The 15,428-nt window shown below is 38.8% G+C and overlaps 1 protein-coding gene across 1 annotated transcript in view; it reads right to left on the bottom strand.

Annotated features, from left to right (window-relative positions):
• SMURF2 (SMAD specific E3 ubiquitin protein ligase 2) overlaps positions 1–15,428 on the bottom strand; it is an 86,357-nt gene that overhangs the window by 6,457 nt on the left and 64,472 nt on the right. Inside the window, exons 10-16 of the mRNA XM_006017392.3 lie at positions 11,766–11,924; positions 7,275–7,485; positions 5,880–5,983; positions 4,001–4,115; positions 3,436–3,614; positions 2,724–2,861; positions 2,342–2,462 (exon numbers count right to left, since the gene is read on the bottom strand). Of these exons, the coding sequence (XP_006017454.2) occupies positions 2,342–2,462; positions 2,724–2,861; positions 3,436–3,614; positions 4,001–4,115; positions 5,880–5,983; positions 7,275–7,485; positions 11,766–11,924 (1,027 nt within the window). The remainder of the gene's footprint in view (positions 1–2,341; positions 2,463–2,723; positions 2,862–3,435; positions 3,615–4,000; positions 4,116–5,879; positions 5,984–7,274; positions 7,486–11,765; positions 11,925–15,428) is intronic.

The following is a 15,428-nucleotide window of genomic DNA, read 5'->3' as shown; positions in this document are numbered from 1 at the left end:
AAAGAAGGGACCTTAGGAGGACATCTAGATCCAACTCCCTGCCCAGGGTAAGATCATCCTGTCTAAACCACATCATCCAAGGGTCTGTCTAACCTGCCCTTAAAAACTTCTAGAATGGTGATTTCACAGCCTCTCTAAATAATCTGTTTCAGTACTTAACTATGCACAGTTAGAAAGTTCTTCCTAATATTAAACCTAACATTTCCCTAATTGCAATTTAAGACTGTTACTTTTGGTCCTGTCCCCTTTGGCCACTGAGAACTGTCTATTATTTATCACCCTGTTCACAACCACTCTTAAGATGTTTCAAGGGTGTTTCAAATCCCTGCTCAGTCTTCTCTCTTCCAGACTAAATAATCTCAGTTCTTCCAACCCTTCGTCATGAGTCTCATTTCCTAGGTCTTAAACCATTTTTGCTGCTCACTACTGGATTCTCCACATGTTGATCTCATCTTCTTGAAGCACAGGGCCCAAAATGGGAAACTCAAGATGAGGCATCCCCAGTGCCAAGGAAGCTGAAGAGCCATTTCCCTTGACTTGCAGATGACATTTTTTTTAATACAATGCACTATGCTGTTGACTTATTTATTTTTTTGCAACAAAAGCACTTGTTAACTCATATTCTGCTTAGAGTCTACTGTAGCTCCAATTCTCTGCAATACTAGTCTAGTAATTCATTCCCCAGTTGTTTCTGTGCATTTGATTGTTCTGTGCTAAATGCAGGACTTCGTATTTGTCCTACGTGTATTTAATTCAATTCATTTCATATTGGTTTTCCCTTTTATTAATGTCAATCTAGATCAAAATCCTCTAAATTTTGTCGCATCTTAAATAAAAACTTCCATGCTGTGAACATCTATGTATACATCATTACTGCATCTGAACACATACAGTGAGTAGCCACAACTAAGTCCCTACTTGATTTCATGGAGTCTCTGGTATTCTCCCTTTCCACAGCTAAAACTTCCATTTGATTTTTCATCACTTTGGGGTTGGTTGGCTTGCTTTGTTTTTTTGGAGGGTTTTTGTGCAGACGGTAGCATCATTCTTCAGAAATGTTTGCCAAGAGCAAAGTTTTGCAGCATTTGTGAAATAGGATACTTTGGACTTGCCATTTCCTCCACCAAAAACCCTTCACCTCCATTTCCCAGGCAGTGGTTAAAAGACTATTTTGGATTTCACGGTCTGATCTGCTCAAAGTCTAACAGCAGAAGAGACAGGTTGCCATTGTATATTCTGTGATGACATCTCTAGCAAAGAACACAAAAGAAAGTGCGAGTAGTTCTCACTTTAGCCATTTTATAAGCCAGCACACTCACAATGGCTCAGAAGATGTAGACAATCACTGCAGGGCAAGAGAGAAAGCCCTGATGTAGATCTTATATACAATTTCAGTTTTTAAAAGTGTTAAACTCTGTTCTGTCCTTAAGGGGCGCTCTATTCAGCATGACATTCATTTCTGTGCATATGGTACAGCATATGGTGGTAGTGCCAATTAATGTTTCTTTAAAAGGTATTTTTGATACATTATAATCTGCCTGGCAACTGACTCCCCAGCCCAGCTGCTGGCTTCTTTACTTTTCATTCCATCCAGGAAGAGCACACACCAACTGCTGAAACTTCCTTAGCCTGACGAAGGGTTTTTGAACTCAAAAGCTTGCTTAATAACTATTCTCCAACTATCTGGGTTGGTCTAATAAAAGATATAAAATTCACCCAAGGAACCTTGTCTGTCTTTAAAAGGTATGCACCTTATCCTATACCACGGCTGTTCAACTTCTAAGTCAGGGGAGAGCCCTGGGGCTATAGATCCACCCTTTATGGGCTACTAGAGAGACAGCCCTATCCTACTCGGCAAAGTAACTTGAGAAAATTGTAGATACCTTGATCAGAAATCATTTGCTGAACCAAGTACAAGAGAGGTATCCCCATCCTACGTAACCTGTTAGAGCTGACCAGAAGAAAAGTGGCATCTTCCACAACAGCTGTCCTATCTAGCCTCCTGTAAGTCATTAGCAAAGTCAACACAAACAAAAAGACAAACTTGAGCACTGCTCTACCCAATAGCATCAGACAATTCACAGGAGAGAAAGCTGCTCAGCTGACAAACCCAGCTACTGATTTTGTAGGAGACAGACAGAATGAAGGATTTCAGAGAAATCAGCCTCAGAAATTCCAGGGCCCGGATGATCTTTTGTGTTAACTGCATTTCTTGTAACATTGCACCTGCAAAACCCCAAAAGCACCAGGGAGGCAACTTATCATGTTACTTAGTCTCAGAAGAATGTATCAACCTTTTATTGTTACACTTGACGACATAACATAACAGTAGTGTACTGACCTCTAGCTCTTTCTCATCAAATGTCTTCAGCAGATGTTGTGGGATTACTTCATTAAATCCCTTCTGCAGGGCCAGAAACTGTGCTTCAATTCCTCGTAAAAATCGCCAGTTTACATAAAGCCTGTAAGCAAGTGCAAATGTGCTGGGTGGAAAATACATTCAAATGCAATAACCCTGCAGTTTGTCCAGCCAAAGAAACGAAGTTACTGACAGCAATTCAGCACAACAAAGCTACTGTATTGGAGTTTCAAAAATACAGGGCACTGCCTATTGGTTGAAACAAGCCAAAAATCACATGTAGGGGAAGCTTGGCACGGGGGGAGGGGGGGGGAAATCCTACCACATCACCCAGAAAACTGCTTGAAAAACTGATGATTAATACCTGACATATTCTTTCTTATTTTCCTCCGTGACAGGGATGCTTTTGCCGTTTGGTTTCAGTTCATGCTGAATAATTTCCCCATAAGCATTGTGTTCCACACAAAATGTATGGTCCAAGACTCCCGTAATGTCATTCTCACTTGGGGGAAGAAACAAGCAGAGAGTTCAGTGAAAATGAAGTTGTTCTCTACAACTGCATTACACACACACACACACACACACACACACACACACACACATTAATTTAATTTTCAATCAGATTTGCTTTCAAACTATTTGTCAGGAGCTTAATTCCCAAACAGCCTATTACTGTTTAGTTATTGTTACATTATCCACAGCAACACTATTAACTTTTTCAATGTCACATATTTAATCAACATGCTATTGCTATTTAGCGTTCAACATGATCAGCAAATGCAAAAAGTTATAATTTCTGAAAAAAGTTAAGTTTAGAGACTAACAAAATGCAATCTGCATTCAAAATTCTTTTCATACATGTTCAAGTCTCTACTAAACTGAAATCCCCCCCTTTTTTTTTAAATAAAAATTGTATACATTAGAAATGCATGCTGTAAAACCAACTGCCTTAGTAGAGAGCATGTGGAACACAGAATAATTTAATTCTATTTCAACCAAATTTAAATGAATGAACTACATGCTAACTCACATGGCATACTAAATATTACTGTAATTATGAAATGTGCAATACATACAGTATCCAGACTAAACTGTTATGAAGATCTGGGTCAACCAATTCCATATCATCCAAAGTAATTGGCTTCCCTAACAACTGCTTATAGAAAGGCAACGTGAAGCCCCCATCAATATAATGTCCATGAAACACAGCCATCCCCATAATCCGTCCGACAAAATGGAAATACGATAAGTGTTCCTGGAATTGAAAGACAAATGCAATCAACTGATCAGGCTTCCTGAGAGAATATTTGCTGAATTTCAAATTTAAAGAAGCAAGACCTTACTATCAAAAAGTTTTAAACATTAGTTCCCCATAGTCCTGAGATTTTGCTGCTAAGCGCCAAGACAACTTGATTTTGTTATTCCCACTGAGAAATGCCAACATTTGGCACCAAGATTAAGGAGAAATATTTCATATTCTTTCCTCTAATCCCAGTGGTATAAAAGGACCCCGTTAACTGCACAAAATCCATTTCTAGCAATACTAACATGAGAATTAGATAAAGTCTTAGGAATACCCAAAAGTTAACAACATTTCTGGGCCACAGAAAAATGATTTACAGAAGTTGTCACTGTCCATACCGGGTTAACTGCAGAGTCTGGATTGATTTGCAGTGTGTAAATATCATCTCGGGAGTACTGGAAGAGGCCGTAATATGGATTCAGCATTTCATGCGACAACAGGTAGAGCCATTCCCTGGAGGAACAGGATAATTTACCTTAAGTTTTAGGCAAACATTTCTATACCGAGAAACTATGCAAAACTTAAAGTTTTCAACTTTAATATTCACAATGAACAAGAAATGAAACTGAAGCCATATTTAGACGAGCAGAAAGCATCCATTACCTGAAAACTGGCTGACTTCCCAGCTGTCCAAGCATTTTTTTCCTCCCAATCTCACTTACTCCCAGAGTTTCTGCTTCTGTTTCTCCTTCTTAGGCATTATACAGTTAAGACAAAGTTGTACTGTGTGTATTCTACTCACTGTAGAGCATTGCCGTTTGTCAGTCTACTGAATATAGCCATTACCTGAAGGTCTTTACGTTGCAGGCTGCAATTTAAAGTGCTAAATAAATTTGCTCTGATTGGTAAATATTAGTTTAAGAAGGCGGAAAACATCCATACTATTTCACACTGCCCCTTTACTTTGCTCCTTTGACTGCCCAACAAAGGAGAGGGTGGATGACCCAGGGCATACTGACTGAAAGCCAGGCATGGAAAACAGACTAGTTGATGGCTAAACAATGCTATCATATGACATGCGTGAATTCTAGTTTTGAAACATCATTGCTATAACTTCTGGTTTAAATCCTAAAATTCTTCTAAACTTCAAAGCTAACTTCATGGACCAGAAATCGCACATCCATATTTCAGAAGGAATGAGCATATTCATATTTACCATCATATTACAGAAGCCTCAGTAATACATTTTTCATGTGTTACAATACTTGTAGCTATTTTCCCCAAAATACTGATTTTTTAGTTTTGTTGTTGTTGTTTGTTTCTGTTTTTGTTTTTTTAAACACACACACAAACTATAGACCACTGACTGACTTTAGGTCCCGACTCTAGTAAACGCTAATGTTTTATTTTAAATCCTAGTCAAGGTTTTACATTTAAAACTACAATATTAGGCTCATTTTTGTTACTAAAGATTTACCACAAAATAGAGTCCTTAATGGTGTAAATGCTCAGCAATCTAACGCTGGAAATGGATGTTGCCTTTGTGTAACTATAAGAACTTTTATGGCAGCACAAAGCCCAAACAGACCTTCATATCCCTTGTGCCACAAATGCCCCAAAGGGTGCCTACAATGTAGGTGGTAAAATTTGCGCTACCTTTTGTGGCAGACATCTGCTTCCATTATGGCTGGAGAGCATGAGCAGCCTGCATTCTCCAGTTGCTTTGGACAGGCCCTCCCAGGGCTTCAGGGTCCCGATCCTGCGTGCCCTGGGAATTTCCCTGCAAGATCAAGCCCAAGATGCCATGGGAGTGCCTGCCTGGGTTTGTGCGCTTGCAGATGTGCATCCAGCGATCCCACGGTAGGGGATACTCTGGGCTTGCACATCACACTGCCCTGCCCTGACTCAGGACAATGGGCAATGTCTGCATCACCCAATGAAGCAGGTCAGCTGTGCCACAACACACCCCAGCACAGCTGGTCCTGCTCCAAGGACAGCATCTGTCTATAGCCTAATTTCACTAACCAGAGAAGATGGACTTATCTTCAGTAAAGTTACAAGAGGCACATCTTGCATTTAAGATGCATCTATGCTAAAGTTTGCATGATAATTCTCCTCTAAAAGAATATCAGAAAACTGAGGGACACCATTAGCACACAATTGGCACACAATTAGTTACTAGAACATATTTTAAAAACAAACCCCTTCAAAACAAATAGAGCTTAGAAACAAAGCATAGGTAATACATTGGACAGTCTGGCACATGTCTTTGTTTACCTGGCAACCCCTCCATAGTCGAGGCCTTCTTCTCCCCGAAATTTTATCATTAATCGCTTCCACAGGTCTTTAGGCCTCATCTTCATGACTTGCCGGTAAGACTCCTAAAATTATATGGCATGTTGTCATATTCACCACTATTTAAGGATATGAAGGCTATTACTCTCTGCTATAAATGATTAATCGTGTGATTCTCAGACCCTAAAGCAGAGGGTATTCCTTGATTCAGTAACCAGCATTTTTCAAACAACAGATTCTAACTAACATTTTCTATAAATAGGACATTACCAGTCAAATAAAAAATATGCCAGAAAAGCTTATACCCTTCAATTGCTTGTGGTATGCAGAAACATTATTTTTTGTTTTATTTTATCCTCCTGTAGCTTCCACAAGTAATTACACACTGCAACTGTGAGTAAACTGCTTAGGAGATTAGATGTGCTGTATAAGCCCTTATTTTTCCTATCTGACAAGACAACAAACACGGGCATCTGTTGAAGGTGGGTATAGGGACAAATGTGCAAGGAAGCACTGTAAAGAATATCAATTCCTGCAAGAACCGGATGGCCTCTGCTAGTCGAAAATCTGCAGAGCTAGAGTAACTGTGTCAGTAACACCTGGACACTGGTGTTTGAAAGGATGAAGAAAGGAGAGCAGAAAGTATATGAAGAACTGGCAACTGAAACAAGAGTCTGTTTTCTGTGCACTTGCAATATCACACTCCCAATTTTGCTTCCCAGACCAGCAGGGCTTGGGTGTGCCCTGGAGCCAGCATAGCTATCCTCAGGAACAGGGGAATAGAGTCTGTGCTGCTGTGCAGTGATCCTCCCCTTTCCAGCTGATTAAGGAGTGATGTGACAGTCTCCAAAGGGAAGAGCCATCCAAATCCTCCTTGGCTAGAACAAGAGTGACTACATTGTAGGACTCTGAAGGGTGAGGGTGGAGTAAAAGGTGTGGGGAAAGAGGGATGAAATTCTCAGGGAGGCAGACTTCTCCAAAATGACAAAAGCATATGATTAATGGCACAAAATTCCAATGAGAACATTGTGCTCCTGGGTGTCTCCTGTCCCTTGAGAGTAATTGCATTCAATTCTCTAATTTTGGAAAAATCTAACCAGAAATATGCTGCTTAGTTAAATACTGAAGATCAAAGTGATTCAATGTGCAATTTACTCAAATCCTATTTGTAAGAGAAGGGTGTAGAATGTCTTCTTAAATCTATAATTTACCCTGGTTGCAATACATATTCAGGAAAGAAATTAAATGCCACCTCCACAGAATAGGAGTCTCCAGCCATATTCTCTTCTCAGCCCTCACCCCACCTCTTATGGAAAGTTCTCTCCTCCCCCACCTTCCTCACTGTGTCTGGTAAAAACAGGTCAGTACATGGATTACCTCAAAAATCTCTTCCCTGGAGACCTCGATACGACAGTGGCCTGCTTGTGGTTGTTGCTGTGACAACTCCTGTCTCAGAATCTTAAGTTTCTGCACTAGGTCTCGCTTATATCGCGGGACAGTCAGACACTCGGCCTCATCCGGAAGCTGACATAAGGACACTACCTGCTGCTGCTGTTGGTGCTGCTGATCCTTCAGTTGGTTTTGACGGCTAAAAAGCATAAGCATAGCTGTTTTCAGAAATTCAAGTCATATGCACATTACTTTCTTCTCCCAACTTTTTCAAATTTTGGTATTTACCAAAACAAATTCTAATAAAATATGGTTAACTACTCTCATTACATTTAAAAGAAAAAGTTCCAGGGCAGCTTAAAAAAAACAAACAAAAAAAACAAAAAGATTTTACCCTGACTAGAGACATATGCTTCTGTCTTTCTTGGCAATTATCAGCTAGTTTTAGAGTTTGTTATTTCCATTAGTGCTAGTCTACAAAGTATGTAAAAGGTTATAGCACTATATATATAATAAGGCATTATCCATACGGTTTTACTACCGAGCTGCTGACACTGAATTTCTCAGATACCATTTCCATATTTCCTTTGCGTGTTTTACCTTCCTCCATTTTAAAATTCAGGGATATGCCAAACACTACACCTCTAATCTACAGTCAATACCACAGTCTGTTTTAAAAGGCTTGTCTGAAAAAGAGTAAGCTTACAAAAAGATGTTTGTACTGGCAGCTTGGCAAGGACTTTGTCCCTTGTACCTGGACTTGTCTGGACCACAGGAATGCAGGGAGTTCACATGTAACTAATTGGCACAGATAAACAAGTATTTTTACAAGCAGTTCTAAAAGATTTTAGAAAGCTCGCTTCTAACTGTAGAAGTGAATTAATCTTGCTACAGATGTATGAAAGTGTCCTCCTTGCACACAGTAAGTGGACATTGTTTATTTGACCTAGTTCTTTTCATAAGGCATATCAGAATCCACAGAGAGAAACAGCTACATTTTACTTAACCCATAAGGAAAAAAAACCTCTATGTCAAACACAAAATAATATAGTGAATTTACTCTATAATGAAGGATTCAGGATATTTTGCAGCTGACAGTAATTAAATTATTTCTCAAAACTCAGACCAAAAATATTAAACATTTTAAAATGGCATATATTTAAGTCTAGTGTCTGTTTTGAAACAAGATCTACTGGAAAGCTCTCCATGAAGTATCGGCGAGACAGAATTCATTTCCAGCAGGCTTTCCACCACTGCAGCATTCAGGGACAGCCATTTTAAAAAAAAAAAAAAAAAAAAAAAAAATCCCCCCCAAAAAGAATCCTCCCAACTTGCTCCCCAGGTCTGATGCCCATGAAGTTCCTATTGAACCAATTCTTTTAATGCAGTTTTGCAGTGTAAAACAAAAAGGTAAAACTGTCACCCTGTGACCAAGAAGGTCACCACAGATCTTCCACAACATGGGTGAGGCTACAATTTAAGATCCACTGTAATAGGGCACATTCCAAAATCATACAATCACTCAGAGCTTAACGGTAGCGCACACTTTTTCAGTGCTCTAAGGAAGAAAATGTTCTACTACTATGCCTTTGACCACAAAATGAATTAACCGTTATCTGCCAGAAGCACTCAAAATAGCAGACACAACCACCTAAAAGACTTTTGCTAGATCAATTTTGTATTAATAATATTTTGTAATAAAAAGTACATTTTGATCATAAGCTAACTGACTGAAGGGGGACAATACTGAGGACACGCAATTAAATTTTCCTCCCCTTCCTTCTGTTATTGCAAATCTGCTCTTAAAAATTATCAGTCTAAAAAAAAAAAAAAAAAAAAAAAAAAAAGGGATTAAAATAATTCAAGGAGGAAGGCAGGCAACACAGCTCAATGTTATCCTACAGCCTGCTAGTTGGCCGAGGTTGACTGTGGTCTCAAAATCCAGTTTTCTGTATTTCTGTAGACCCCATCATTTTTACCTTGTGCCATGAGATGTGACCATAGCAGTCACATTATACATTTCATCTACTTGAGAGTAACTTTTGATGATGAAGAAATTTAAAAGGAATTCATTCTTTTATTTCCTGTAGCACATTCTAATACCATAAGGAACAAGCCAGTAAAAACATCCCTTGTAATAGGCCTACCAGAAAGGTAATACTATATACTTCACTAAAGTTAGTAGCTTGTAGACACAAAACCAATTAAATTCAGTCTTTAATGAAAAGAAGGAAATCTGTAACATCAGCATGAGTTACAGCACTTGAAATGACAAGAGGGTTGGAAGGAGAAAAATTAAATAGCATCAGCCAAATCTGACCAAATATAAATCACAATGAAGCCCTAGCTAAATAATTATTAGCGTTTAAGATAATACAGCTATTGCTAGCATTAGTGTTTTACCATCATTTCTTACTTCTGTTCATAGCTGGCTTTTGATATTTACAAGAGTGGAAAACTGATCATGTCTCTCTCCAAAGCTATATATTCAATGAAGCATTTAACTAATTCAGCTTTGAGAACCAAAACACTTTCCCCATTATCCTGGTACAATAAAAAAGAAAGAAAAAGATTCATCAGGCAGCAAACTTTGCTGATGACACTGTTGGTTGAATTTCTGAAATCCTTTCCTGATGAAAGACAGATGTACAAATGAAAAAAATACTTATGCACATTGTAATAGCTCTTACAGCTTAAAGAAGTACAAAGTACGGTTCTGTGGTTTTGGAGTTTGCAAATCAAACTGGATTTTCCTGATGCAAAGCTAGCTGCCTTTTGTGAGCCACAAAAACATGTCAAATCAACTACTAGATCATGGCTGGTTTATAAATATCTATGAAATGGCAACTGGAGGACCTAAACAAACTACACCAACCAAATATTCTATAATTTTCTGAAAAAAAAAACATAATTGATTTTACTACAAAATATGACTATATTTAATTTAAAACTAATCTGTTATGTGCTGAGTATGTGCAGGCTCCTAAAATATATCTGGGGAAATTCAGGTTCAATGTCAGCAGGCAGCTAAAGAAGCATGGAATTTAAACGCCGTTAAAAAAACATTTAAAAAATCAGATAAAACAATTATCAAATTACAAAAGTTAACTGTTTTGTTTCATAAAAAGCCAGCTTGTGTGCACTACAAGGACCTAAATCAAATGCCCATGAAAACACAAAAATGTAATCTTGAAAACAGAAAATAATTTTTCCTCTTATGTTCAGCTGAAGCCTCCTCCCTCTCAACACTCTGGATTCCAGGGATGGATCATTCAGACAAAAATTGTTTTCCCAAACGGTTTAAAGCCAACTTTTTAGACAATTTCACAAGTCACACAAGAAGTTTTCTGGCCATTTTTGAAGCCTGGTTTGTTCTTCTACCTGGCTCACTCTGGACACGATCTCCTCTGCTCTTCCCTGTGACTGACAGCCATGAGGAAAACCTATTGCTACCTCTCCCACATGCCTCTTTGCATATGGCTTTTTTGTCCACTCAGCTTTCCATTAAACACCTAGCTAATATTATGCAGGCATTTCCCAATACAACGGCATTATAAAAGGTGTTAATGGGAGACACAATACAGTCAAATTCCAATAGCAGCTGGACAAACTGCTGGGCATGTCTAAACAAAATAAACATTTGTATGTGTCTTGGTTTCCATATTTAGTGAGGGAGAAACTCCTCCAATGGGAAATTAAGAATCCATGAAGAATTAAAATAAGAACCAGCATTCCTCAGAGCTTTTATTTTTCTTTTCTGCTTATTTAAAAAAACATTATCTGCAAATGCCCAGTCACTAGGACATATGCCCTAGTGGGGGAGTTAGTGGAATAGGTCATATATACTGCTTCTGATCTTTCCCTTTATTTAGTAGCGGTCTATTTTCCAGTAAATACTATTTTCCAGTTCAGAACATTTTGAACCCTCTTACTCAAATGATGCTGGGCTAGAGACAGGAGTTAAAAAAATCCAGATTATGAAAGAAGAATTAGCTACCTGCTGTCTTGCCCTATGTATTAATCTTTTATTTTAATTTTTTTTTAAGTCAGATTGCTCATTTATTATCCCACAGCTTAAAATTCTAAGAGCTAAAGGCAATGCAAAAAGGGGAGCGGGTGCTGCTTCTGCTGCCTCTAGGGAAATGCCACTGTGCCATATTTTACCTGGACAAGTGCAATATGGCATCTCCCTTCTACCAAGTGGCACTCAATGGCAGGCCCCCACCATCACGTCACAGTGGCTAGAGCCCTCAAAGGCCAGTAGGGTTAAAATAAAGTAAATCAGGACTCTCTTTTTGCACTATGTTATAAGGCAGACATCTGTGTGTATGTTGTAACACACACAGGTTGGAGGCATATTTTTGTAGAAAGTTTATATAACACAGGCAAAAAGCACCTTAGTTTATATCAAGCACTCTCAAGTGGCACCTTTATTTTAAATACTAAATTCAATACAAGCTGGGCACTTAAGATGCTTACTTTAAGACTAAATGCAAGTTAGCAGATAGTCGGGGATCTGTAAACTGCGTCGTCCTGTTGTTATGGTCGACAAAATAAACTCTGCCTGTTGCTGTATTTCGGATCTCCCATCCAGGAGGCAGCGGACCAAGCTCTTCACAATTGATGTTGCTAAGATCCCTACAAAAACAAATATAAAATGAAAAAGACCTCAGCATTTGGCCTCTGAGCCAAACAAGTGTAAATGTAACAGAACAATTCCATGAAGTCTGAGAAAATGTATTGTTTCAGAAACTTGATCTGTTCAGCTGGAACCTCAACTCCAAAGCCCACCAAAGAAAAAAGAAAAAGCAGCAGCACATGTGCCAGTATACAAGCCTCAGGAAAACTTAGCAAACAGCCTTCATTTTTACAAAATAACTTCAGACATTAATTTAGTACAGGATTAAGAAAAATAAAAGCAGCTGCCATGTCTGCCAACAGGGGCTGCACCTCTATAATAGTTTTGACAGCAAACATTTTTTTAAATAACATTAGTCATGTATGGAACTCTGAATCACATTTTAAAAACTCCTACAAAACAAAACTGCATTTCTAAGTATTTATATTTTTGCATGAAAATTTATGTACACAATAGGCACCCATGCCACAGGTTACTTCTGACTGCTTCAAAAAAAAAAAAAAAGCATACAAGCAGGTCTTTAACAAAGTGAGGATACATATACACAACACAATGCCATGCTGGGAAGACATACACAACCCAGCCCTGCCCTGCCAACATACCCAAAGTTGTCTTTGTTCAACTCTATTGAACCTAGAACATAAGCTGCTTTTGTAGCTTAATTTAACATGAATGCTTGGATTTAAAAAACTGCATAAAGTTATTCCTGAATTCCTTCCCCACCCTAACTGCTAGGTTCATATACACATCCATATTTCATCCTCAGATAGGCCAGCCCAATTTCTATTGATATGCTGGGGAACACGGCACAATATAGGATGAAATATGGCCCCCAAATACATTGATCGTGGGGTCTGTTTCATTGCATTTTTATACAACTAGCTACATTGCAGCTTTCAGTGCATAATTCTGTATCCGTCTGTAAAAGGTCTGGTATTCAGATTCTCTAACATGTTTATTGAGAGGTTTTCATTGTTACAATGTAAAATATTGAAAACCTACCACTTGCACTATGCCTATTGTAAGCTCTTGCAGGACATAAGCACGGTGGTACTGCTTTTGATTCATAAACGAGTACTGTTAGTGCAAAAAATTACCAAAGTGAATTTTAAGACAGGGTACTTAAAGGTTTGCAAGCAGCTGAGCAAAATAAGATAATATATGTAATAGTCTTTTCAGCTGGAGCAATAAATACTAAGCAAATAGCGTGTTTTTACACATGCTCCGGGGTGGGGGAGGACATAATTTTAATTAAAGTGGTAATTAAAATGCTTGCAATGTCTCGTGCATTCAGCGTCCTGCATTTCAAAATGGCAGCAGGTACGTGAACTACAGCTCATTCGATGAGCCTGCTGGCAGTTTGAAACACAGGAACACTGAATAGATGAGATGCTGCAGCATGCGGGAGCGCTCGGATTAGAACGCTCCAGCAGACATGATTAATCTGCTCTGACGTGGTCTAATCAGAACGGATCAGAGCATGTGTATAGGTGCCCATAAAGTTCAATTTTGTTCAAAGTGTTTTAATTAATGGCTAATGTGTAAATTCACTGGCCCAGTGGTTCCCAGCCTTTTTCCGCTGCGACCCACTGCTGGGAGCAGAATGCGGCGGCTGCAGTGGCCCGAGGGCAGGGGAGCTCCTGGCACACGGCACAGCTCGTCCATTGTGTGCGGTGCTGCCGGCATTGCCCCCGCGACCCTCATTTGGTTCACAACCCGAGGTTGGGAACCACTGCACTAGCCTCTGATTAAATACCTTCCTTCCCCAACTATGACTAAACACAAGAACTCCCATCTTTGAATTCCAGTTTGAGATGCTTTTGTTGCTCTTAATTATATTGAGAAAGGGACCAAATACAATAGTTACTTCTTCCTGCCACCATTCCAGAATAATAGGGTTTTAGTCCAGTTTAATACATTTTAAGAAAAGAAGCTTCCCTATTTCCTTAGGGAATAAAGCTAAGCTGATAATAATAACGATAAGATAATAAAGCTAATAATATATCTTATTCCTGTATGGGATTTCTCCCCTGATATTCCTCTTAAACTTTTCCCTCTCAATTAACCATATTACTCCCTCATCCCTCCAACAAATTAACTGGTATTTTTAGGATGGATTTGTTCAGAGTGGTGGCAGCCACATCTATGCATTACAGGAATTACAGATTTCTCGCTTTTCTTGGGTCCCCAATTTACAGCTATAGCTAAGAGCCTGGTGCATGAGAAAAGGTGTCTAGCTGCCTGACTACACCCACAAGCCATGTAAAATGTCTATATGCCTTCATTTTCAACAGCAGTTATTTAAGGCACAAAAAAATGTGACTAAATTAAGGGCAATTTACAAAGTAAATCCCATATTCAATATAGAGACTTTCTCAAAAGGCCAATGAAGGTAATACCACCCAGGGGGCACAAACGGTATGGCAGGCATGCTGTAGGGGAAGATTTTCTAAGACACTCACAGCAGGCCTAATTGCCATTTATGTTTTAGAAAAACTTGGAAAAAAATCCCAGGAGTCTCAGGACTACTTCTCACAACAAAGACTATTTTTCTATTTAAGCAGCAGCGTTAAAAATTGTGGAAGGGTCACCCTGTCATTAAAACTTTAATTTTTGTTTTTTAAGCTCTCGCTTTGAAACAACTTACCCACTGTGGGCATCCATCACCATGGAAACGAACATAAGCAGCAGGCAACAGTTATCAGAATTCATACGAATGTCACTGCCAGCTGCCAACTTAGGGCTGCACATATCATTTTTATATTAGCATCCACCCATTTCAGGAGGCAATAATGTACAAGTGCTTCCACAATGCTAACAAGCATTTTTTAAGACTTTAACGATAATTCCACTGTTTCCCCTTTTCCTCCAAAAACCATCCCCTTTTCTAATGGGGAAAACACTGAACTGGAAACCTCTTACAAACTGGACATGGAATGACCTACTGGATTAGACTGTCCATCTCCCTACCAATCTTTTTTGAAGAGATTTCTTAGCACTTAGTCTAAATGTTAAGTGTTTCAAGAGGCTTCTTGATCTCCCTTGGGATAATACAGCTGATTACATCTTGCTGACAAATGGTATTTACCCCCTGACATTCCTCTCGAGTTTTCCTTTTCTTAATTAATCCTAGATCCACTTCAAATTTCTTTGTAACACAAAATATATTCTCAAATTATTGGTTTTACAGATGTCAGGTTTATATTCCCCTTTAAGTGGTAAATCAAGTTGTAGGTACTTATCTGTTTGACTCCTTACAAGTCAGTGTCTTCTTGCTTTCTTTCTAAATCTGATTTTCTTTTTCTTAATTCCTTCCCATTTTTCTACTGGTAACAAAGTGACCCAAATTGAACCCATCATTTCAGAAAGTGTCACTGCAAAGCATTTAAAGGGAAAACAGGATTCTGGTCCCTTTTGCTTGATAACAGGATGCATCTCTATATGCAGCCTAAAAATGCATCGCCTTCTTCACTACCCTGCTGCATTAAACTCCTGTCTGTCAC

This window comes from Alligator sinensis, unplaced genomic scaffold (assembly GCF_000455745.1).
Source record: "Alligator sinensis unplaced genomic scaffold, ASM45574v1 scaffold282_2, whole genome shotgun sequence".
Lineage (NCBI taxonomy): Eukaryota > Metazoa > Chordata > Crocodylia > Alligatoridae > Alligator > Alligator sinensis.
This window is presented reverse-complemented; position numbering and strand designations above follow the sequence as displayed.